This window comes from Arachis hypogaea, chromosome 7 (genome assembly GCF_003086295.3).
Source record: "Arachis hypogaea cultivar Tifrunner chromosome 7, arahy.Tifrunner.gnm2.J5K5, whole genome shotgun sequence".
In the NCBI taxonomy this organism is placed as follows: Eukaryota; Viridiplantae; Streptophyta; class Magnoliopsida; order Fabales; family Fabaceae; genus Arachis; species Arachis hypogaea.
The window spans coordinates 25,446,909-25,472,798 of NC_092042.1; the positions used below are offsets into that span (position 1 = coordinate 25,446,909).

Consider the following 25,890-nt stretch of genomic DNA (forward strand, 5'->3'; position numbering starts at 1 on the left):
AAGATCTAAAGATAAAAAGGTTCCAAAGATCCAAAGATTCCCCAAAATACAATAGTAAAAGGTCCTACTTATAGAAAACTAGTAGCCTAAGGTTTACAGAAATGAGTAAATGACATAAAAATCCACTTCCGGGCCCACTTGGTGTGTGCTTGGGCTGAGCAATGAAGCATTTTCGTGTAGAGACTCCTCTTGGAGTTAAACGCCAGCTTTAGTGCCAGTTTGGGCGTTTAACTCCCATTTGGGTGCCAGTTCCGGCGTTTAACGCTGGAATTCCTGAGGGTGACTTTGAACGCCGGTTTGGGCCATCAAATCTTGGGCAAAGTATGGACTATCATATATTTCTGGAAAGCCCAGGATGTCTACTTTCCAACGCCGTTGAGAGCGCGCCAATTGGGCTTCTGTAGCTCCAGAAAATCCACTTCGAGTGCAGGGAGGTCAGAATCTAACAGCATCTGCAGTCATTTTTGGTCTCTGAATCAGATTTTTGCTCAGGTCCCTCAATTTCAGCCAGAAAATACCTGAAATCACAGAAAAACACACAAACTCATAGTAAAGTCCAGAAAAGTGAATTTTAACTAAAAACTAATAAAAATATACTAAAAACTAACTAGATCATACTAAAAACATACTAAAAACAATGCCAAAAAGCGTACAAATTATCCGCTCATCAATTCTTCATTCACTTGAATGATCAAATCTCCTCTATCAACATCAATCACAGCCTTTGCTGTGGCTAGGAAGGGTCTGCCAAGGATGATGGATTCATCCATGCACTTCCCAGTCTCTAGGACTATGAAATCAGCAGGGATGTAATGGTCTTCAATCATTACCAGAACATCCTCTACAAGTCCATAAGCTTGTTTTCTTGAATTATCTGCCATCTCTAGTGAGATTTTTGCAGCTTGCATCTCAAAGATCCCTAGCTTCTCCATTACAGAGAGAGGCATGAGGTTTACACTTGACCCTAGGTCACACAAGGCCTTCTTGAAGGTCATGGTGCCTATGGTACAAGGTATTGAAAACTTCCCAGGATCCTGTCTTTTTTGAGGTAGTTTCTGCCTGGACAAGTCATCCAATTCTTTGGTGAGCAAAGGGGGTTCATCCTCCCAAGTCTCATTACCAAATACCTTGTCATTTAGCTTCATGATTGCTCCAAGGTATTTAGCAACTTGCTCTTCAGTGACATACTCATCCTCTTCAGAGGAAGAATACTCATCAGAGCTCATGAATGGCAGAAGTAAATCGAATGGAATCTTTATGGTCTCAGTGTGAGCCTCAGATTCCCATGGTTCCTCATTAGGGAACTCATTGGAGGCCAGTGGACGTCCATTGAGGTCTTCCTCAGTGGCGTTCACTGCCTCTCCCTCCTCTCCAAATTCGGCCATGTTGATGGCCTTGCACTCTCCTTTTGGATTTTCTTCTGTATTGCTTGGAAGAGTACTAGGAGGGAGTTCAGTAATTTTCTTGCTCAGCTGACCCACTTGTGCCTCCAAATTTTTAATGGAGGACCTTGTTTCAGTCATAAAACTTTGAGTGGTTTTGATTAGATCAGAGACCATGGTTGCTAAGTCAGAGTGGTTCTGCTTAGAATTCTCTGTCTGTTGCTAAGAAGATGATGGAAAAGGCTTGCCATTGCTAAACCTGTTTCTTCCACCATTATTGTTGTTGAAACCTTGTTGAGGTCTCTGTTGATCTTGCCATGAGAGATTTGGATGATTTCTCCATGAAGAATTATAGGTGTTTCCATAGGGTTCTCCCATGTAATTCACCTCTTCCATTGAAGGGTTCTCAGGATCATAAGCTTCTTCTTCAGATGAAGCTTCCTTAGTACTGCTTGGTGCATTTTGCATTCCAGACAGACTTTGAGAAATCAAATTGACTTGCTGAGTCAATATTTTGTTCTGAGCCAATATGGCATTCAGAGTGTCAATCTCAAGAACTCATTTCTTCTGATTCGTCCCATTGTTCACAGGATTCCTTTCAGAAGTGTACATGAATTGATTATTTGCAACCATTTCAATTAGTTCTTGAGCTTCTGTAGGCGTCTTCTTCAGATGAAGAGATCCTCCAGCAGAGCTATCCAAAGACATCTTGGACAGTTCAGACAGACCATCATAGAAAATACATATGATGCTCCATTCAGAAAGCATATCAGAGGGACACTTTCTGATCAATTGTTTGTATCTTTCCCAAGCTTCATAGAGGGATTCTCCTTCCTTCTGTTTGAAGGTTTGGACTTCCACTCTAAGCTTACTCAATTTTTGAGGTGGAAAGAACTTTGCCAAGAAGGCATTGACTAGCTTTTCCCAAGAGTTCAGGCTTTCTTTAGGTTGTGAGTCCAACCATATTCTAGCTCTGTCTCTTACAGCAAAAGGGAATAGCATAAGTCTGTAGACCTCAGGGTCAACCCCATTAGTCTTGACAGTGTCACAGATTTGCAAGAATTCAGCTAAAAACTGATGAGGATCTTCCAATGGAAGTCCATGGAACTTGCAATTCTGTTGCATTAGAGAAACTAATTGAGGCTTAAGCTCAAAGTTGTTTGCTCCAATGGCAGGAATAGAGATGCTTCTCCCATAGAAGTCGGGAGTAGGTGCAGTAAAGTCACCCAGCACCTTCCTTGCATTGTTGGCATTGTTGTTGTTTTCAGCTGCCATGGGTTCTTCTTCTTTAAAGATTTCTGTTAGGTCCTCTACAGAGAATTGTGCCTTAGCTTCTCTTAGCTTTCGCTTCAAGGTCCTTTCAGGTTCAGGGTCAGCCTCAACAAGAATGCTTTTGTCTTTGCTCCTGCTCATATGAAAGAGAAGAGAACAAGAAAATATGGAATCCTCTATGTCACAGTATAGAGATTCCTTGAGGTGTCAGAGGAAAAGAAAAATAGAAGGAAGAAGTAGAGAATTCGAACTTATCAAGAAAGATGGAGTTCGAATTGTGCATTAAGGAATAGTGTTAGTCCATAAATAGAAGGATGTGAAAAGAGGTGAAGAAATTTTTGAAAATTAATCAAAAACATTTTAAAAACATTTTGCAAAACTGATTGATAATTTTCGAAAACAAAAAGTGGGAAAGAAATCAAGTGATTTTTGAAAAAGGTTTGAAATTAGAAATCAAAAAGACTTGATTGAAAACTATTTTGAAAAAGATGTGGTTAAGAAGATATGATTGGTTTTAAAAAGATGTGATTGAGAAGATATGATTTGAAAAACATTTTAAAAAGATTTGATTTTAAAAATTAATAACTTGGCTAACAAGAAAAGATATGATTCAAACATTAAACCTTTCTCAACAGAAAAGGCAACACACTTAAAATGTTGAATCAAATCATTAATTGATAGCAAGTATCTTTGAAAATGGAAAGAAATTGATTTTGAAAAAGATTTGATTGAAAAGATTTGATTTGAAAAAGATTTGATTTTGAAAATCATTGAAAACTTGAAAAAAATTTGATTTGAAAATAGAATCTTCCCTCTTGTGCCATCCTGGCATTAAACGCCCAGAATGGTGCACATTCTGGCGTTTAACGCCCAAACTACTACCCTTTTGGGCGTTAAACGCCCAGCCAGGCACCCTGGCTGGCGTTTAAACGCCAGTTTGCCTTTCTTCACTGGGCGTTTTGAACGCCCAGCTTTTTCTGTGTAATTCCTCTGCTGAATATTCTGAACCTTCAATCCTCTGTATTATTGACTTGAAAAGACACAAATTAAAAATATTTTTGGATTTTTAATAATTATGAATAGTCAAAATGCAACTAAAATCAAATAACAATGCATGCAAGACACCAAACTTAGCAGTTTGTATACTACTGACACTAACAAAATGAGAATGCACATGAGAAATAACAAAACACTCAAGTCAAGAGAATTCAAAGATCAGAGCAATGAAATCATCAAGAACATCTTGAAGATTAATGAAGACACATGAATGAATGCAAGAAGAACAAAAACATGCAATTGACACCAAACTTAAAATGAAACACTAGACTCAAACAAGAAATATTTTTGGATTTTTTTGATTTTGTAATTTTTTTTTGAATTTTTTGAAAATTAAGTCGAAAAGAAAATAAAGATATCAAAATTCTTAATGAGAATTCCAGGAATCATTGCAATGCTAGTCTAAGACTCCGGTCCAGGAATTAGACATGGCTTCATAGCCAGCCAAGCTTTCAAAGAAAGCTCCGGTCCAAAACACTAGACATGGCCAATGGCCAGCCAAGCCTTAGCAGATCATTGCTCCAACAGCAAGATTGATAGAAATCAACAAGCTCTTGTGATGATAAGTTGAAACCTCGGTCCAATAAAATTAGACATGGCTTCACAGCCAGCCAGACTTCAACAGATCATCATGAAACTCTAGAATTCATTCTTAAGAATTCTGAAAAATACCTAATCTAAGCAACAAGATGAACCGTCAGTTGTCCATACTCGAACAATCCCCGGCAACGGCGCCAAAAACTTGGTGCACGAAATTGTGATCACTACAACTCAAATAATCCCCGGTGATGAATCCAAAAACTTGGTGTTCAATACCATGGCATAAACACAACTTCGCACAACTAACCAACAAGTGTACTGGGTCGTCCAAGTAATAAACCTTACGCGAGTAAGGGTCGATCCCACAGAGATTGTTGGTATGAAGCAAGCTATGGTCACCTTGTAAATCTTAGTCAAGCAAACTCAAATGGTTATGGATGATGAATAAAACATAAAGATAAAGATAGAGATACTTATGTAATTCATTGGTGGGAATTTCAAATAAGCGCATGAAGATGCTTGGTCCCTTCCGTCTCTCTGCTTTCCTACTGTCTTCATCCAATCCTTCTTACTCCTTTCCATGGCAAGCTGTATGTAAGGGTTTCACCGTTGTCAGTGGCTACCTCCCATCCTCTCAGTGAAAATGTTCAACGCACCCTGTCACGGCACGGCTATTCATCTGTCGGTTCTCAATCAGGTTGGAATAGAATCCAGTGATTCTTTTGCGTCTGTCACTAACGCCCAGCCTTCAGGAGTTTGAAGCTCGTCACAGTCATTCAATCATTGAATCCTACTCAGAATACCACAGACAAGGTTTAGACCTTCCGGATTCTCTTGAATGCCGCCATCAATTCTAGCTTATACCACGAAGATTCCGGTTAAGGGATCCAAGAGATAAACATTCAAGCCTTGTTTGCTTGTAGAACGGGAGTGGTTGTCAGGCACGCGTTCATAAGTGAGAATGATGATGAGCGTCACATAATCATCACATTCATCATGTTCTTGGGTGCAAATGAATATCTTAGAACAAGAATAGGCTGAATTGAATAGAAGAACGGTAGTAATTGCATTAATACTCGAGGTACAGCAGAGCTCCACACCTTAATCTATGGTGTGTAGAAACTCCACCGTTGAAAATACATAAGAAGAAAGTCTAGGCATGGCCGTGAGGCCAGCCTCCCAATGATCTAAGATAGCATAAGAATGAAGATATCTACCAAGATTTCCAAATACAATAGTAAAAGGTCCTACTTATAGAAAACTAGTAGCCTAAGATTTACAGAGATGAGTAAATGAGTTAAAAATCCACTTCCGGGCCCACTTGGTGTGTGCTTGGGCTGAGCATTGAAGCATTTTCGTGTAGAGACTTCTCTTGGAGTTAAACGGCAGCTTTTGTGCCAGTTTGGGCGTTTAACTCCCATTCTTGTGCCAGTTCCGGCGTTTAACGTCGGGCATTCTTGAGCTGATTTGGAACGCCGGTTTGGGCCATCAAATCTTGGGCAAAGTATGGACTATTATACATTGCTGGAAAGCCCATGATGTCTACTTTCCAACGCTGTTGAGAGCGCGCCAATTGGGCTTCTGTAGCTCTAGAAAATCCACTTCGAGTGCAGGGAGGTCAGAATCCAACAGCATCTGCAGTCCTTTTTAGTCTCTGAATCAGATTTTTGCTCAAGTCCCTCAATTTCAGCCAGAAAATACCTGAAATCACAGAAAAACACACAAACTCATAGTAAAGTCCAGAAAAGTGAATTTTAACTAAAAACTAATAAAAAATATACTAAAAACTAACTAGAACATACTAAAAACATACTAAAAACAATGCCAACAAGCGTACAAATTATCCGCTCATCAAGGAGAAACAAAGAAGTTCGGAAGAAGCAAACAATTCCCCATACTGGTGGCTCAAAACCCATCTCAAGGAAAAGACATGAAATAGTATGAACTATAATTCATTTTTTTTTTGTTTTTACTAAATTATGTTATGTTTCTTAACTTTTTTTTTATATTTTTTTACATAGTTTTTACAAACTGGGCGAAAAATTAGCCGTGGAGAAATGTATATAGAAACTCATAAGAAGAAAGATGGGTCCTTTGTGACTGATAAAGCAAGCAATATAGCGGTAAGTTGAATTTATTAGTCTAATTTAGTAAAAAATGTAACTTTAGAATCCGACAAGTTTGAATGGTATTTAATTATATTTTTGTTGTTTAAATTTCAATTGTAGGAACAAATTGAACTACTTATGACTCAAAATGAGAAAGATAAATCTGGACCATCCACAAATGATGCTATTGGCAAAGTGTTTGGGGAGGAGCATTCTGGTAGGGTGCGATGTTTGGGAATGGGAGCTACACCTACTAATACCTTTAGAGGTGCCAATCATCCTGGCCAGTTTGCTAATTCTTCAACTTCAATGTCTTCTACCAATTACTCCCAAGCTGATTTTAATCGTTTAGAGTCTAAATTTGATGGGACATTGACTGCACTAAAGGCTTATTTCCTTTCTAAAGAAGGAAGAATTCCTGCTGAACTTACTAGTATATTTGACCACGGAGCTCAGGTAAATTGCCTTCTCTTATGGCATTTATGTTGCACTAATCATGTTGAAAATTATGATGAATCATAACTGTTACATTAATCTAATGTTCTAGCATTGTTAGTCTCGTATATTCTAACCTCACACTTCTACTCTTTTTAATTTGTTGTTCAAATTTTTGACATTTGAAAAGGTTAATGCTTTTTTACACTTTGATTTTTTTTTCTTTTAAATTGTTGTTATAGTTCTATAAATGTTGGTAATTTTTAGGTTGACAATTTTGTTTTAATTTATTTTAGGCTAATGATGTTGAGAATGAAACTATTACACCAGCAACAGGAAGAACATCATCATCAGGTGGAAGCAATGAAAATTGTGAAGACATTGTTTAGTGTTATTTGAAAGACTGATTAGTTGTGAATTCTTTTTCTTTTTTTAGGATATTATGTTAGATTTTATTTACTAAACAAACTTATTCAAATAGTGAACTTATTAGTGGTAGTTGTGAATTTATTGAATTTTAACATTTTTAATTTTTAGGAATTGATATATGAAGACAATGTTAATTAAGATATTATGCATTTTATTATAATATAAAAATGTTATTATTCATTACAATGAGTTATGAATTACATTTATATTTTATATGAATTTATTAGTATTAAAATTTTCCATATTTATTAATATCTTATAAAATAAAAAACTATATATATTCATAATAAAAATATTATGGTAGTTTTATTTGTGTAGTGATTTTTAAATTGAGATAGTTTATAATTCCCACAAATATGAAAAATAGATTTTAGTCTTTTAATTTTGTACCCGCCGCAAAATAGGGTAACTGGATGCCTTCGAAAACCGACGCAATATACTGAAAACCCCTACAATTTGCGGAGGGCAAAAAACCCCCACAATTTGAGTTTGACATAGTGTCGGTTTTTTAAAAACCCCCGTAACGAAACTGCAGGACACCTAACTCTGTCAGTTTTTAAAATCGTCGTTACACAACTTGCGGGGGTTAAAAACCCCCGCAAAACCCAAAAAAAACCCCGCAAATTAGCGCCTTTTTGTAGTGGGAGTATATATTATGTAATAATAATATAATATAAATTATATAAAAATTAATAAATTTTATATTTTTATTTTAATTTAGGCATAAATATATAAATTTTAAAGTATTATTTAATTATTATAGAGACAAATAAAGATGGAATAGATATCAAAAAAATAGGTTAGGATACAATAGTTTAGAATTTATGAATAGAGGTAGGTTAAGACAAAAATTTGATCCTATCTGTTCCATTGCTACGTCTATATATAACTTTTGTATATGAAACTGTGAAAATGATATTGAATAATTATTTTAAACGCATTGAAATTTCTTTCTACTTTTACATATGATTTAAAATTTTTTCCAGTTTTTATTTGTGATTTTTATCCAATTTTAGAGTTTTTTTACGTTAAATATGGTTATATAAGTTACTATTTGCATAATAGCTTTCGTATAATATTTGTTCCGTTTCAAGTGAGCCGAGGTGTATGATCTCTGAGGGGTCGCTCGGGTCCTTGGTTGAGCTATACGTCGTTCAGGGACAGTGTAGTCCTCTGAAACACGGCGGCAGGAGCACCTGCACAAAGCACTCCGACGCTCAAGTAAGTGTGTGAGTTATGAGAGAATAAAAAGTAATAAATTAGAGTGAGTTAAGTGACCTGTCCTTTCATGGGTTATTCGACTTAGATTTATAGGCGGGTGGTGTGTTGGTTTTGGTCTGCTTTTCCAATATGCTTGGTGAAGGCCGTTATTAATATCTTTGACTTGCGCAGAATCAGGATTGAGTTTGGGTAGTGGAGTCCGTCGTGGATAACGGTTAGGAGATTATGTTGTCTTTGCAATCAGTGACGTCTGCCGTTTGTTTGTTTCTGAGTTTTAAGGTTGGTTTACAATTAAGTTCTTGTTTCCAAGTATAATGGGGTACACGTCATAACCCCCAAGCTCGTCTGGCGTTTTGTAAAAAATGGTAGGCGAGGTTTGATGAAATCGAAGTTGACTTTCTTCACACATGGGTGTTTTAATTAGGCTTTCTTTGTTTGTTGAAGGAATCTAAAAATATTTTTGAAAGACTTTCTCTTTATTTTGTCTTTGCAAAACGTGCCGCTTTCAATGCGCTGCTTAGCCATTTGGGTTTTCCATATTTTTAGTGGGTATGAGTTAAGTTATCCACTAAGTTAGTGGGCTCTGCAATAATAGTTTTTCCTTGTTTTGGAACTTACACTTTACTATTTCACCTTCTTACAGTTTTAACTTCCATTATGTCTTCGAAAGGTTAGTGTTTCTGCCCCTATTTTTCACAGTTACTGTTGTTGTTTATTCATGGCGGAAGAGAGAGGAAAAGAGAAATTGAAAGCGGTTGAGGTTAAGGAAGATGATCCCTACCATTAGGTTCATGATGATGTGAGGACTCGTTCCTCTTCATTTACTAGTGTCGAGTCCATGGCTGATTTGAGAGGTTTGGATTTTGTGAGGGCTGGCTCTAGTGTCGCCGTTGAATTCCTTCCTTGTTCCAGTAGTGATAGGGTGTGTGAGAGGAGAGGTGATTAGGGGTATTTCTACATGTACACTCCCTGTATCACTGAACTTAGTGTGAGGTTTCCCTTTTCCTCTTTCGAATGTGACGTTCTTACTCAACCTAACTGTGTGCCCTCGCAGATACACCCAAATTCTTGGGCGTTTCTTCGTGCCTTTCAATGTCTGATGGATTTCCTTTCGTTTCCCTGCTCGTTGTCATTGTTCCTTTCACTGTTTCAGGTGAAAGGGATTCAGAAGAGTTTGTGGGTTTGTCTTAGCAGTTTCCCTGGTCGTTCCCTCTTTCTTCTTTATAAATCTTCTTTTAAAAACTTCAAGTCTCTTTTTATTAAAGTTCAATCGGTTGAGGCTGAGTATCCATTTTATTTAGATGATGAGCTTTTCGAAAGGTTTCCCGTTTTTTGGTGTTCTGAGCCGAGCCAAATCCTTGAGGCTAATGAGTGGAGTGAAGAGGAGGATTCATTCTTAGATTTTCTTGTTGAAAGTTTTGCTGACAGGGAGTGTTTATCGATTCCTGAACTTTTGCCGTTGTATGATTCTGGTGATAGCAAGGGCTTGAAAGTGTATATAGATAATGTTTTGTTTAGTTATTGTTTGTGTTGATGTTGTTATATCTTCTAATGGTTTGTTCTGCAGGTGGCCGAGTTCCCCTCTTGGATCCTTCTCAGTTCCAATCCTTTTTGAAAAAGAAAAAGGATAAAGACGCCGGTGGTTCGGGAGCTCGGAAAGATGGTGGCGAGAAGGCTGCTCAGCCGACATCTTCATATAAGAAGAGGAGGGATGATACTGACAGGTCTCTAGAGGTTATATCAGAGGGCGATCAAGAGGTTGTTGGTGGTGGTAGGCTTGCCTTTGATCGACAAAAAAAGCTGGATGGGTTTATTCCAGGGACTAGCTCTCATTCATTGTGAAGTGATCAGTTTAATTTTGCCAAGCTTTCTGATAAGGCATCCCAGTATCCTGGGGACATGCTGATGACTCGTCGGGTTGGTATGGAGGCTTTGGGGAAGTTTGTTCAAGTTGTTTTTATCTTCTTTTTAGCTCTTTTATTTTTTCTTTTTGGTTCTTTGCCCTTATGTGGTGTATTTTTTGTAGATTGTTACTTCTCGTCTAATGTGTGTTGGCCGAACTACAGAGCTTATAGGTGCTGAGCAGCAAGGGGCTATGAATAAGGTCTCTGACCTGGAGAAGTCATACAAGGCAAGGATTGCTGAACTGGAGAAGTCATCGAAGGAAAAAGATGATGCAGTGGTTAGTGCTGTAGCAAGGGCAAAGGAATCCGAGGAGGAGGTCGATCATTTGAAGGATCGAGTTTGGTTGCTGCAAGCTGATATCAAAGAGAGTGATGTTTCTAAGGGGAAGTTAACTGCGAGGGTTCATGAGTTGGAGGAGGTGGGAATGGAGATGTTCTCCTCTAGCTTTGATTGTGCTGTTGGCCAGATCTCCTTATTGGCCCCTGATTTTGATTGTGATCGTTTGGACATGACTAAGATTGTGATTGATGGGAAATTGGTTGTGGATGGTTCTGTTGAAGAGCACGATGAGAATGCTCCTTCTTCTTGATTTGTTTGCTTTGTTTGTTTTGGATATTCTTATGTATTGATAACCATTTACTTTTGTTTGACCAAGGTTTGGTCAGTTTGACTGTGTTTATGTTCGTTTTGTTGTTGCTTTGGATTCGGATAATGTTTGTTTTGGCCAAGTTTGGGCCAACTTGATGATAATATATCTTGTGATTTGGTAACGTACGCTTTACGGTGTTTGCATTTTGTTATTAGAATTCGGATTTGTTTGAAAGAACCAATCACATTTGTTTGAATATATTGGGCATTCGGCCTCATTAAAACCCTCCTTAGGCAAAACCCTTCTTGTTGGAAAAAAAGCTCTAAGGGAAAAAAAGAGTACCTTCATCCGCGGATTTGTACAAGTTATGATTTATACAATTTCAATGAAGAAATATTCGAATTCCCTGAAACCGGATTTCCTTGTAGTGTTTGGAGTTGATAAGCCCCCATTCCGAGCACTTTTGCTACTCAGAATGGTCCTTCCCAGTTTGCGGCGAGCTTGTCGTGCGAGGTAGGTCGTCTTGCTTCCTCTGTTTGTCTGAGGACTAGGTCGTCCTTCATGAATGTTCTCGGGACGACCTTCCTATTGTGTTTTCTCTCTGCCAGTTGCTGTTTAGCTCTTTGTTTTATTGCCGCGATGTCCTTATCTTCCTCCGTAAGGTCAAGCTCGGCCTGTCTTATGTTTATATTATTTTCTTCATCATATAGCTCGGTTCGCAGCGTAGGTAGGCCGACCTCAACGGGGATTAACGCTTCTGATCCATAGACTAATTTAAAGGGTGTTTCGCCCGTGGTGGTCTGTATTGTTGTGTTGTAGCCCCATAATATTTCTGGGATTAGCTCCACCCATTCCCCTTTAGCATTATTGAGCTTTTTTCTTTAATGCCTGCAATATAACTCGGTTAGCAGCTTCGGCCTGTCCATTGGTTTGTGGGTGTTCGACCGAGCTAAAATGATGCTGTATATTAAAATTTTTAAGAAATGATGTGAGCTTATTGTCTGTAAATTGTCTACCATTGTCTGATATTATTTCCTTTGGGATTCCAAATCGGCATATGATGTTTTCCCATATTAAAGATCGTACCTTTTCTGTCGTTATCTGTGCTAGTGGTTGTGCTTCTATCCATTTTGAGAAATAGTCTATTGATACCAAAAGAAATTTTACCTGGCCTAGTGCTATTGGAAACGGGTCGAGGATATCGAGCCTCCATCTGTGGAAGGGCCAGCTTACCTCCAGGCTGTGCAGTACTTCGGCTGGCTTTGTGGATGTGGCGGCATGTTTCTGACAGTTGTCACATGTTTTGACCTTTGTTATGCAATCCCTTTTCATGGTCGGCCAATAGTATCCTGTGCAGACGATCTTCACAACGAGAGCTTGTCCTCCAATGTGGTTTCCACATACGCCCTCATGAACTTCGTCCATTACCAATTTTGCTCCATCTTTATTTAGGCATTTTAGTAATGATTGTGAGACACCGCGCTTATACAGTTCCCCAGCTATGTTTGTGTAGAGACTTGCCTTTCGTCTAAAGTGTTGTAGGTTAGGTTCATCTCTAGGTATGATACCTGCATTGATGTACTCAAGGAAAGGTGTTCTCAAATCGTGGAGGTGGTTAATGCTTATAGATAATAGTTCAATGCTAGGTTTTTTAAGTGTGAGTTGTGATAATATCGATGTTTGTGTGTCTGCCCTTGTGGCAGTGAGTTTAGATAATATGTCTACCCTAACGTTTTTCTCTCTATGCACATGTAATATGGTGAACGAATTGAATTTTGAACTGAGATCCTTTTCTATGAGCTAATATCGCTCCAGCAAGGGATCTTTTACCTGAAATTCTCCTCAGATTTGTTGAACCACCAAGAGGGAATCACAATATGCTGTCAGGTTATGTACTTGGAGGTCGAGGGCGAGCTTGAGTCCTGCTATGAGCGCCTCGTACTCGGCCTGATTGTTGCTTGCCAAGAAGTGGAATTCGAGGGATTGCTCGGCTATCACCTTGTCTCCTTCTTTCAGGATTATCCCTGCCCTACTTCTTTCTCGGCTCAATGCTCCATCAACATGTAATTCCCAGGCCCTGTTGTAGTGGTGCTCGTCCGGCATTAGCTCGGAAATGAAGTCTGCGAGGATTTGTGCTTTCAAGGCCGGCCTTGACTGGAATTGAATATTGAACTCAGAGAGCTTGACAAACCATTTGGTCAGTCGTCCGGCCAGTTCTAGTTTTGTCAGTATTTGCCTTAATGGTTGGTTCGTCCTTACGATTATTGGGTGGCTTTAAAAGTAGTGCCTGAGTCTTCTGGCTGTTGTCACCAGTGTTAAGGCTAGTTGTTCTATTCTCAGATACCTCTGTTCTGCTAGTTGCATGACTCTGCTGACGAAATATACTGGCTTTTGTATTTTTCCTGTTTCAACAATGAGAGCCGAGCTTATAGAATAATTGGAAGTAGATAAATATAAGTATAAAGGTTTACCGACTTCTGGTCTTTGTAGTACTGGTGGTGATGATAAAATGGCTTTGAGCTCGGCGAATGCCGTCTCGCATTCTGTTGTCCATTCGAATTTTTTATTTTTTGTTATTGTCTGGAAGAAGTGATATAATCGGTTTGATACCGCTGGCAAGAATCGTGATAGTGCGGCTATTCTCCCTACTAACTGTTGGACTTCTTTCATTGTCTTAGGGCTCGCCATGTTAAGAATCGCATCACATTTATCGGGGTTTGCTTCGATTCCTCGCAAGGTCAGCATGAACCCGAGGAGCTTGCCTCCTTGTACCTCAAAAGCGCATTTCTTGGGGTTATGTCTCATGTTGTATGCTCGGACTTGTTCGAATACTTCTCTAAGGTCTTCACAATGAGATCGTCCTGGTGTGGTCTTGGCAACCATATCGTCGACATAGATTTCCATATTCTGACCTATCTGATTGCGGAAGACCTTGTCCATTAGACGTTGGTATGTTGCACCTGCATTCGTTAGACCAAATGGCATTACTTTGTAACAAAAATTTCCATGTTCGGTTATGAAAGCTGTTTTGCTTTAGTCTTCTGGATGCATGAGGATCTGGTTGTAACCAGAGTATGCATCCATGAAGCTTAAGCTTTCGAAACCTGATGCATTATCTACAAGCTTGTCAATGCATGGTAAAGGATAGGCATCCTTTGGGCATGCCTTGTTCAGGTCCGTAAAGTCGACACACATGTGCCATTTACCTGAATTCTTCCTTACCATTACCACGTTTGATAGCCATGTGGTGAAGCGGATCTCTTTGATGAAGTTGGCACTGAGGAGTTTTTTGGTTTCCTCGAGAGCCGCCTTTGATTTTTCTGCTCTGAGGTTCCTCTTCTTTTGAGCGATAGGTCGGATTGTTCGGTCAATGGCGAGCTTGTGACAAATGACATCTGGGTCGATGCCTGGCATATCTGCCAGGGTCTAGGCGAACAGATCGGCGTTGGTTTGTAATAACTTTATGAGTTCCGACCTTTCTTGTCCTTGGAGTGCCTGGCCGATGTATGTGACTTGGTCCGGTGTTGATGTCAGCGGAACCTTTTGGAGCTCATCTGCTAGTTGGGACCTATCTTGGGTGTCTCCTCGGGGGTCAAACTCGGCTAGGGACAAAACCTCTTTTGTGATGTGTATTGCTTTGACTTCATGTTCATAATTATGTCCTGTGTCCGACCTCTTTAGGCTCGCGTTGTAGCATCGCCGAGCTTGTTGGCGGTCTGAGTGGAGTGTCGCTATCTTGTCGTCCTGTACCTGAAATTTAACATATAGATGAAAAGTGGATACCACTGCCCTGAACGTGTTCAGAGCAGGTCTTCTGAGAATAATATTGTATGGACTGGGGCAGTCAACTATTAGATATTGTATATCAATGGTTTTTGACAATGAGTCGTCTCCCATTGTTGTCTTTAGCCATATGTAGCTCTTGATCGGGACCCTTTCTCCAGAGAATCCTACTAGTTCTCCAGATGAGGGTTGCATGAGTTTTTCAGATAATTTTATTTTTAGAAAAGTAGAGTAAAAGAGGATGTCCGCACTACTACATGGGTCCAATAGGACTTTTCTTACCAATAGCTCGCCTGTTTGGATGGAGATTACCACTGGATCGTCAGAATGTGGAGCGGTCGAGCATATGTTTGCCTGGTTGAAAGTGATTTCTAGGTTGGGCATATCTTTGTTGCTTTGTGGTGCTGTTCCTTCAATTGCCAGCATTGCGCGGTAGCTCCGCTTTCTTGCCGATGTTGTTTTGCCTCTCCCGGCGAATCCTCCGGATATGCAGTTTATAATCCCTTTTGGTGGGGTGTTGTTTGACCATTTATTGTCTTCCTTGCTTCCCGAGGATTGTTGGCGTTCTTCTTTGTCCCTACCACTCTCTTTGTGTTTTCTTCCTTCAATATATTTATCTAGGAGGCCTTGCCGAGCTAATCTTTCTAAGAGATCTTTAGCTATCACGCACTCGTCGGTTATGTACCCGTACTTCTGGTGGAACGCACAGTGCTTGCTTTTGTCAACAAATCGCTGATCTTGATAGCTCCCAGCTCTTGCTGGTGGTTTTATGATTTTAGCGTTGAGTATTTCTTTGATTATCTTTTCCCTCTTTGTGTTGAATCTGGTGTAGTTGTCGAATTTCGGGGTGAGCTTGAATGGCTTTCCGGCTTCTTTGTTGTTCGCCGACCTTGGCGTTCTGACTTCCTCCCTCCTGGGTTTTCTTTCTATTCTGTCGGCTTCACGGAGCTCTTCAATCTCCATCTGTCCGGCTGCTCTTTTCCAGAATTCTTTTAACGTCTTCGGCTTAGTGACCGCTATTGTCTCTCTGAACTTTCTGGGTCGGAGGCCGGCTTTGAGGGCATGTAAGTGGACAATAGGCTTCAGGTCTGGTATCTCCATTGTTGCTTCTGTAAATCTGGTCATATAATCTTTCAAACTTTCTTGTGGACCTTGGCGGATGGTGCTGAGGTAATATGATCCGTATACGTAAATATGTGCTGCCGCAAAGTAATCGATGAAGGACCTTGTTAGCTCTTCAAAGGAAGAGATTGACCCTACAGGTAATTTTGAAAACCAAAATAAAGCAGCTCCATCAAGGTAAGTAGGGAAAGCTCTGCAAAGCACAGGTTCATTATTAGGGCCATTAAAAAACATCATGGACTGAAGTTTCTTAATATGAGCCAGGGGTCACCAATCCCCTTATATGGCTCGAGCGAGGAAGGCAGTGTAAAATGTTTTGGCATCTGGTAATTCGTGATTTCTTCGGAAAATGGGTTGTCTAAGGTCAGCCTCTCCTTTGGTGGGTTGACACTCAATAGGTCTGTGTTGCCTTGGGCTGGGCCTTTGGAATTACCCTCTTCGCGTTTACTGGCGCTGTTCTGGGTTGACAGTTCGGCAAGTCTTTTGACTTCTGCTTGTAGCTCGGCCATCTGGGTCATAAGTTCGGCCTGAGTGAGTTAATAAACTCCGTTATCTTTGCTTTTCCGAGTTTTAAAGTTGGTTTACAATTAATTTCTTGTTTCCGAGTATAATGGGGTGCACATCAATATTATTACACGTACATATGCAATACTATTTACTTTTACATACTCGTATTGTTCAAATTTATGTAGTTGGTAATGCACTTCTATATGTATATACAGTACTGTCCATCGTACTGTACTATATCAAAATTTACTTTATTTAATCTTCATTTGTCCTAACAATTAATAAATATTAAATAAAATAAATTATAATTATTTTTAATTAATTTTTTTTATTATCAAATATGTGTATGTACCTAGCTACTCCTTTGGCGTGTATCATAGGTTATCAATATTTCAAATTGTATATACCACAATAACAAAAGAATTTTTCTTTATTTATTATTGCACAAAGTCCCAACAGTTTTGTATGATTTAGACAAATCTTACATTATAGTGTTGATTGATATTAGATCATTATCATAAATCACATGTTTGTAAATAAGAGAATAAATTAATCATTTTTCTCCTCTCAAGCTGTTACGAGGGGTGAGACTTTAGTTGTTCTCAACTTTGACAATAGCATCAACAGGCTCAGAAGATACTTCTTCTACTTTCTTCTCTTCTGTTGGTTCTTCTTTTTTCTCACCCTCAGCTTCCCCTTCTTCCTTCTTCTCCTACACCAAACCCCATCAACCAAACATATTAGAATTAGAATTAAATAACAAAAGCAAAGGCAAACTTAATTTAAAAAGAAAAACAATAGGAATGAATGCTTGGCTTCTTTGAAAGAAAAATTCTGAAAAAAAAAAACAACGATAACTTTGTATATTATTAGATTCAACAAATTCATTGCATTAACAAGATTTTGTCTTTTCTAAAATATAAAAAAACTTGTCTTTTCAGTATTAGCACATAAAAAAAAACCTCTCTTTTAATTTCAAGTAACATGGTGTCATGGTTTAAACGTCATTATAGAAAAATATTATACATCATTGATCATATTGTTTCTTTATTTCTTCTTTTCAAGGTTAAATGTTATAGAAATTAAACAAGTATTTTTATATTATTATTATTATTATTATTATTATTATTATTATTATTATTATTATTATTATAGGGGACCGGAGAGAGATATTTCATTATTTAAAAATGTGAAAATTATAACCAAACAAATATATTTTCAAATTTACCACACGCAGGCTTTAGGAAAAAATGTAACTAAATTTATATGAAAAAATTGCATAATATATATTGTTAGAGATTGAGTGTTTTGAATTATCCTCTTAATTCTAAATAAAAAATATTGAATTTTTGTTCTAGTTTCCAAAAATTAAATATACATTTGAGTTCTTATAACTAGAACCATACATGACAAATGGAACTCCTAATTAATACTCATATATATTGTATTTTTATTTTTAATAAACCATACACTTAGAGAAATCAAATCAAATATTCCCTCTAAGCAACCTTATATATATACTAAAAGAGATTTTAGTATATAATAATGACAAACATGGAATAGTATTAGTTAAAGATAGTAAGTAATTTATTCTGATCGATCTCTTGCTAAAAGTTGTGTGTCTACGTTTCAAGAATATCAAAATATTATTTTATGAATATATTAAATGTATATTTTAGAAAAAAAAAAGTATTGAATCAAAACAACTCCCCTTTTTATATAATAAATAACACTCATGCCTTTATGAGATAGAAACATGCAAAGAAAATAAATGAATAACCTCGGAGCTAGCAGTAACCTCAGCCTCAGGTTCAACCTCGGCTTCAATTTTCTTTGGTTCAGGAGCCTCAACTGGGAGCTCCTCTTCAAGGGTCTTGGGTGTGCTTGCACAGCCTCCCATTATTGCAGATTGCTAAAAATGAAAATAGGAGGTTGTGTTTATGTTTTGAAGAAAGAAGAGGAGAAGAAATATTATTGCAAAAAATTGCTGAGGGTGAAGAGAATTATTGCAGAATAATGGACTTATATAGAGTATTATAGAAGCATTATTAGGGTAAAAAATGTAGGAGCATATTTCGGATTGCTAGAAGAATTATTAGCCTAAAAAAGAGGGTATTTCTATATATGTTATGTACCGATTTGTGTTTGGGGTGATCATTAATTCATCATTGTTATTGGTACGGTCGAGAGAGAGAATTGACCACTTTCACCCAATTTCTTTTTGGAGGAGGCTCCCATATAAAGACGCCTCCTATATATTAATGAATTAGTTATTTTTAAATTTTTTAATAAATTAGAATAAAATTAATTTTTTTATAATAATAATAATAATAATAAATTCAATTATTATCAAATTCGATAGATTAATTTATATAACCTATTAGATCATAAATTTTTTTGATTTTTTAAAAATAAAAATTAGAAATACATTTATTTTTTTATCAAAAAATTTAAATACGATTCGTTTTAAATTGTATAAATTAGTCAAATCAAATAAAGTTTAATAATTATAATACAGACAATTAAATTTATTATTGTTATTATAATAAATTAATTTTATTTTAATTTATTAAAAATAAATTATTAATTAATTTAATAAAAATATCTAATAATATCATGATACATATAAATATCTTTAAAATAAAAGACATTTGTAATCCCTTTATCCAAATAGTCCCCTTTCTTTTTTCTTTAGTATAAGTAGATCCTTGTACCTTATAAATTTGTAAGTTGCATACGTAATTGGATTTTTATGGTTGGAAAAAGTTTTTAATTAGGTTCTTGTAATAACCCAAAAGTTTAACCGAAATAAAATATTATTTCAGGTATAATCATGTAGGGATTTAATTGAAAACAAAAAATTGTATCAAATAAACGTTGAATTCTAATTCGTTTTTGTGGGTATTCGTCTCGCCTTTATTCATTCCTATAATTATTAAAATTTAATAAATTAAATTAAATTTTAAAATTTATATAACCATTATCATATACATAACATAAATTAAAATAAAAATTTAAATATGATACAACATTATTAATCATTTACTAATTATTTTATATATATTATACATATTATGTATTAAAATTATATACATTATATATATACCGGGGCAGGTATTACCTAAACCCGACCTCGCCCCTCCCAAAAATTCGCGCCGCTAAAAACCCGCTCTGAGCGAGTAGGAATAAGATGAGTATCTGCGGATTTGGGTGGTATTTTCATCCCTAAATTTAAGTTTAAGATATTATTGTAAAAAAATAATTATATAAATAAAAAATATAATTAATTTTACTACAACTAATTTTAATACTCAAATTATAAAATTTTGTTAAAAATGAGAATAATAAATAATAATGAGATGAAATTTTAATTTGCATGAATAAACCAATAAAATTTTTACTTTGTAAAAGATTATTAAAATCAAATCCAAAACGTTAATGTTTAAAATTAAAATAATTGAATAAATATAAAAAATAGAATTAATCCCACAAATCTAATATAAAATATCAGACGTATATCAATTGAATTATATTTGTTTGTTTTTGTTGTAATAATGCTATTATTTTTTTATAAAAAATTTAAAAGACCATGACCTTCGTTGCTAAAACTAAGCTTTGTTAGAAGTTATTTACCTATACTTTTTCTTTTAAAAAATGAGTCATCATTGCTAACTGATGCCATTTCATGATCACTACAAGTCTTAGCATATCACATTTTCTGCTATAAGAAACAAGACGAGTTCACAATTACACTATTTTGTTAAATTTTTAATATCTTTAAAGTTTTTTTTCGTTTTAATAGGTTAGTATTCTTTTTGTCAATGTTAAATCTTTTATTATTGTAGTCACCAAAAAAAATCTTTTATTATTGTCTATTTTAGTAATTTCTTGTAAATTAAAATATAAATTATCATACTACAAGATTAAATCATTTTAATAATTAAGTAAGTTTAACTAAATTAGTCTAATAATTTAAAAATTAATAATTAAAAATTTTAATTAAAAATCAAAAGAAAGAAAGACATGAAAAAAAGAAAAAAAAGATTTAATTAGATTTAATTAAAGATTTAATATTTTTTAAAAATAAAATAGTAAGGTCTAAGTTTTGTCACTAATATTTTTAAAAAAAATTTAAAATATTACTAATATTCAATTTGTTTTAATTTTGTTCTAATATTTTCAATAGAGTAGATTATCAAAACCACCCCTAACTTTTGAAAAATTGACAAAAACAATCCTAAATTTTACTTTAAGCAAACTCTTATATGTATAATCTAAAATTTTGTAAAAATATTTTGATAATTATTTAAAAATACATAAAAAAATAAACCAAAATTTAATATTTAAAAATTTCTTTTCATTTAAAGTAACTTTGGCCATTGACAAAAAGTTCCAACAAAATCTATTTGACGTAAAATCGTTAAACTTTAAAAATAAAAATATTATTTTTAATTATATTTACAAAAAATGTGTCAAAATTTAATTTTTAAAATATTTTATGAAAAAATATATTTAAATATTTAATTAACATCATAAAAAATGAGAATTTTTTGCGTGCATCTTAAAAAATCGGAGGCAATTGAAATAGTTTTTACCTATTTTTAATAAATTTAAAAAATACTTATACTATTAATTTTTTTACAATCAACCGCTGATATTTTCTTTTTTCAATCTTACACTTTAATCGTCCCCAATCTTATAACTTTAACTTTATTCCAAACCTTGAATTTTTTATTTAAATAAAATATTTTTTATTTATAAATTTAAATTAGAATATAATAATTTATTCATTTGTATATTTAGTTTGTTTTTGTTGGCAAAAATACCAAAAACAAAAATTATAATATTTATGCTGATGCCAATAATGAAATTAGCATTTTTTTTCCCTTATTGCTGCTAGTGAGAACAGAACAATTTTTTCTTATATTTTTTAATCACGGCTAACGAAAATAAAAAGGAGAGAAAAAATTATTGTCATTTCTCATTCTTTGTTTGCACATATTATTGTCAATGACAATGATTTTTTTTCTCTTTTCTTTTTTCTCATTTTCGCCAATAACAATGGACAAAATGTGAAAAAAACATTTGCTCTATTTTTCTAAAAACAACCGTGAAAATACAAAAAAAAAATAGTGTTATTTTCATTGTTAGCACCAACATAAATATTATAATTTTTTTATCACAAAAAATATAATTAAATATTTTTTTACAATAGAGTTCCATAAAAAGAGTCCAATCTCACATGAACATAAGATTTAATAAAGTTCACAACCAAAAACTAATACTACTAAATCCTAAATACCTAAAAAAATTAATCTACTATAAAATCAACAGTTTTACTTGGTCCAATTTTTGTCTTTTTTACACCTATTTTAAGTTTTTCACTCGTTTTCACACCAAAATTTTTTTATTTTAGACAATAATAAAACTAGTTGAGGTGGTGAAGGCAGTGATAAAACTGTAAAATTTGTTGGAGCTGGTGCAGATAATGGTAGAGTTGGTTTAGCTGTTGAAACTGGTGGAGACAGCAGTAGAGCTGTAAAACTTGTTGGAACTAATACAAGTGGTGGTAGAGCTTATTGAAGTAGAGCCGGTGGATCTTCTTGAGGTAGTGGTGGAGCTGGTGCAGATAGTAGTAGAGCTTGTTGTGAAACAGCAGCTACAGGTGGAGCAAATCTACCCTTTTTAAATCTTGATCCTCTGCCACGTTCCCTTGAGAAGCAGAAGCACTACCTTGAAAAGCATGAGCATTACCCTCAGGAAAAGTACTTAGTTGAGGTGAACTTCCAAATCCAGGATTGTTTTCAGAAAATATGAGCACATAGTCAAACTGCAAAGAAATATAGTTTAAAATTACAACGAACAAGCCAAGATTTAAAGTCAGAGATCTATTATGTTTGGATTAGGACAATGCCTCTTATTGTATCCATATTGGCTATAGTTGCTAAAGGTAACTGATATTCCATTCCTTCTCAATTTTTTTGTGATCTATCCTCATCATGCTTTCTAATCTTGACTCTCATAAGTCTTCTAGACTTAATTTTAAAAATTGGAGGTCTAATTATGTCAAGGTTGATTTTTGACCACATATTTTTATCATTAATTGGATTAAGTGTTGTTCCATAGCATGCCAAATATGATGCTAATGTGTAATAGTTGCTACAATAGTCTTTAGGGTTGTCTCCTTTCATGAAGATTGCACAACAAGCATATTGCCAAGTTATGTCAACCAGTTCTCAGAATCTACAACTACATGAACCAACTAGTAAATCTACAACAAATATTTTTTGAATCATCCTATTTTTATGTGAAATCTCATACTTTAAATTTTTAGCCCTCCTAACTTGCCATTCCATGGACCTTTTACATATAATATCTCACCTCTTGCTAGACTTGGACAATATTTTTCCCATGAACTTAGCTGCCTTTTTCTTCTTCTCAGCAAACCTTCCTATCCAGTAATATCTAATCCACTCAAACATGGTCAGAATTAGCTTGTCGTGAGCCTCCAAAATTTGTCCATTAAAAATCTTAAATATGTTGTTCATGAGCATATCACTCTTTGCATAATTAGTGAAATGAGATTTAGTCCATACCTTTAGATTCAGGACAACTAATTTGTCATAACACTCCCTATTCACCTCTTTAAGACGATTCATCTTTTTCTCCTATTCATCCACATAAGTTACTTTAGCAGTAAAGAGAATTAAATCCCTCAAAACTGTACCTCCTCCAAAGGTCTTCTTATAGTTGGCATATAGGTACCGAAGATAAAATCTATGCTCAATTCTCGAAAGAATTTTATGAAATACTCAAAGCAACTCCTGTCAAGTAATCAATTTTTCAGGTAATATTTTAACAAATTATGCAAGAATAAAATTCATTGAAAATGTAAATATGTGGTCACATTATTTAAATTTAGTTGTTATTTTGCTTTTTATTTTTTCAAACATGAAGACTCATTTCTTAGATGTGAAGTCACCAATATCATTAAGTAATAACTGCAAGAACCAGGTCCATAAATCCTTAGTCTCTACCTCCACTACTACAACTACCAGAAAAAGTAGTTATCATTAGGATTTCTGCCTACAGTAATTAACAGTTGTTGTCCAAGATCACTCTTCAAATGACAACCATCCTCAACTGAATTGTTGGAGAAGGTCTATCCAATTTCAGCCCCAGTGCAGACCTAGGATTTTCTCTCAGTGTCCCTGTACAATAGTCTCTGACTCTCCCATATTGTTGTACTGCCTTTTCATGCACAATTTCTCTTGTCTTTATCCTTGCCCTATGAACCTTCCACACAGATATATTTGCCATGTATTTTATCTTAAATTGTTTGAATTATAGTACCTAGCTTCATATCTTTCCCTCTACTTAGGTTATTTGTTATTTTTTGGCAATCCAATTGCTGGATGCAAGACAACCATTATAATTCCTCCCACAAGTATGATTGCTCTTCCATGTCTTCAGCCTAACACATTCAGATTTTTCTACTTTGTTTGTAAATGTCATCTATGGACACTCTCCACCTAAATTCTTACATCTAATATGATCATTCTTGACCAAGGTTGCGAGAATCAGACTGGTCATTGAACCGATCGAGTAACTGGTTCAACGGTTCAATGGTTCAATCGGAATTGAACCGTGACTGAACCGGTTTAATTAAATATAGAGTAAAATTATAAAAAATTCAATACATAATTTTAAAAATTTAAATTCAATCATTTTTAAACTAATAAAATTCAAAATTTAATAATTTTACAAAATAAATTATCCATAATTTATCATAAAAAGTCACCACCACTTCACAAAATTAAAGCATTCTGTCTATGAAATCACCTAAATTGCAAGAAGTTTGAGCATTCCACTCATTTAGGTGTTTTCATGACAAAAATAGTATCAAGCACAAGCATAAAGAGCTACCATGAGCAATGGATAAAAATGAGTTTCATAACTTATATTAAACAAGCATCAAGAGACAACCCAAAGTGCATTATTCTTGAACAATTTGCCTAAACAAAGAGTGGTTCAAACTATATGGTAACTACAATATATAATTCAAACTCAAAGCATCACGGAGGCATTTAATCAAACACCTAGTACGCAATGGACAAATTCAGCATAAACAAACAAACTTTAGCTGCAATGCTTACCCATTCAACAACTTTCACACTTAATACAGCCAAACACAATAATAAATAGAAGTAACCAAGCTTATATCAGCAATCAAAGCATCAGCCAACAAAAAATTTTCAATTCTCAAAACTTACAACAAACTTAGAATCTACAAACTGAACTACCTTATTCCAACAACCTAGAATCCACTAACGGAAATAAAAAATCCAACTAAACTAATGTAGAACAAACTATAGAATTAAAACTAAAATAGAACAAACCAGCAAGAGAAAACAGAGCAAAAACCTGAAGTACTAGTCACAGATGAAAATGAAAAAGGGAGGAAGGAGTTGCTGTCGTACTATGATGCTGCCACAACTAGAGACGGCAATGAGAGGTCGCCGCACACCAAGAAACTCTACAAAAAGAGTAGAATTAAAAAATAGTACTCAAAACATACATCAACAGAACAGAATTCTAAAATTGAACATACATCAAATTTATTCAACATTACAGAATGATTAATCATATAATAAACAAAATAAAAAAATTAAAAAACAGAACAAGAAGAACTCAAAATTAAATCTGCCCTAAATTCTTCACTGAATAAAAATTTAATTGAAAAAACCACAGTACTCAAAACAAAAACTCAAAAAGATTGAAAAATGAAAAATAGAAGAACAGAAGAAGAGCCAGAACTAACCGCAGAAGAACACAGAAGGCCAGAGCCAGACAACGACGCTTCGGTGACGGTGACGACAACAAGCCGACGACCTGCGACGGTGAGGCTTCGACCCGCGACAGTGAGACGACGACCCGCGACGGTGAAGCTTTGACCCGCGACAATGGCACTTGGCTTCGGCGTTTGTTTCGTTTGACGGTGGCAGTTGTCCTTCGTAGGCAGAAGGTCGAAGAGATTAGGGTTGAGAGTGGGAGGTGACCAGGAGTCTTTTTCGAAGAGATTAGGGTTAGAAAGTAGCTGCAATGCATTCAGACTTCACTTCAGCCTTCTTTTTTTTTCAGCGCCAGCGCCGTTTCGTGAATTGGGGGGAGAACCGGTGCCTGCTGAAATTCGTCCGGTTCGCTGGTTAACCACCGGTTTAGCCGGTTTTTTCGCTTATTTTTTGTAAGACAGTTTTACAGGTGGATCGAACCGGCTAGGTGACCGATTTCCAGTTAACCCAGTTGAACCAGCCAGTCTGGTCTGGTTTTCAGAACATTATTCTTGACATATCTAATGTTCTTCCCATTCAGCAATGCATGCTCCTTAATAGCCTCCTTAAACTTAGTAATAGACTTAAACTCAGTCCCCAATCGAAACTCATAATCAACACTCATGTCAGTTTCATTATATCTAGGATACTTCTTCCTCCTTATTGGCTCATCAAAATCTCCATCATAGCTGTCCAATAACTCTGTCTCA

The 25,890-nt window shown here is 35.5% G+C and overlaps 1 protein-coding gene, 1 long non-coding RNA gene and 1 other non-coding gene across 3 annotated transcripts in view; 2 read left to right on the forward strand and 1 right to left on the reverse strand.

Annotated features, from left to right (window-relative positions):
• The window catches only part of LOC140174215 (uncharacterized), a 268,666-nt gene that overhangs the window by 219,769 nt on the left and 23,007 nt on the right, over nucleotides 1-25,890 (forward strand). The gene's annotated exons all lie outside the window — the stretch shown is intronic.
• On the forward strand, nucleotides 2,145-2,252 carry LOC112704645 (small nucleolar RNA R71). The gene has a single exon (XR_003155260.1). It is a non-coding gene; the product is annotated as a small nucleolar RNA R71 (small nucleolar RNA).
• Nucleotides 16,762-18,492, reverse strand: LOC112704043 (uncharacterized). The gene is made up of 2 exons (XM_025755625.3): nucleotides 18,130-18,492; nucleotides 16,762-17,061 (listed from the first exon to the last, which is right to left on the reverse strand). The coding sequence occupies exons 1-2, from the start codon at nucleotides 18,247-18,249 to the stop codon at nucleotides 16,942-16,944; spliced, it is 240 nt and encodes a 79-aa protein (XP_025611410.1). The 5' UTR covers nucleotides 18,250-18,492; the 3' UTR covers nucleotides 16,762-16,941.

What these genes read in the sequence shown, in the direction of transcription:
- LOC112704043 (XM_025755625.3), bottom strand. Translation starts at nt 18,249, where the DNA reads ATGGGAGGCTGTGCAAGCACACCCAAGACCCTTGAAGAGGAGCTCCCA. An exon ending in AGGTTACTGCTAGCTCCGAG is followed by an intron (nt 17,062 to 18,129) that starts GTTATTCATTTA and finishes GGTTTGGTGTAG; the next exon opens with GAGAAGAAGGAAGAAGGGGA.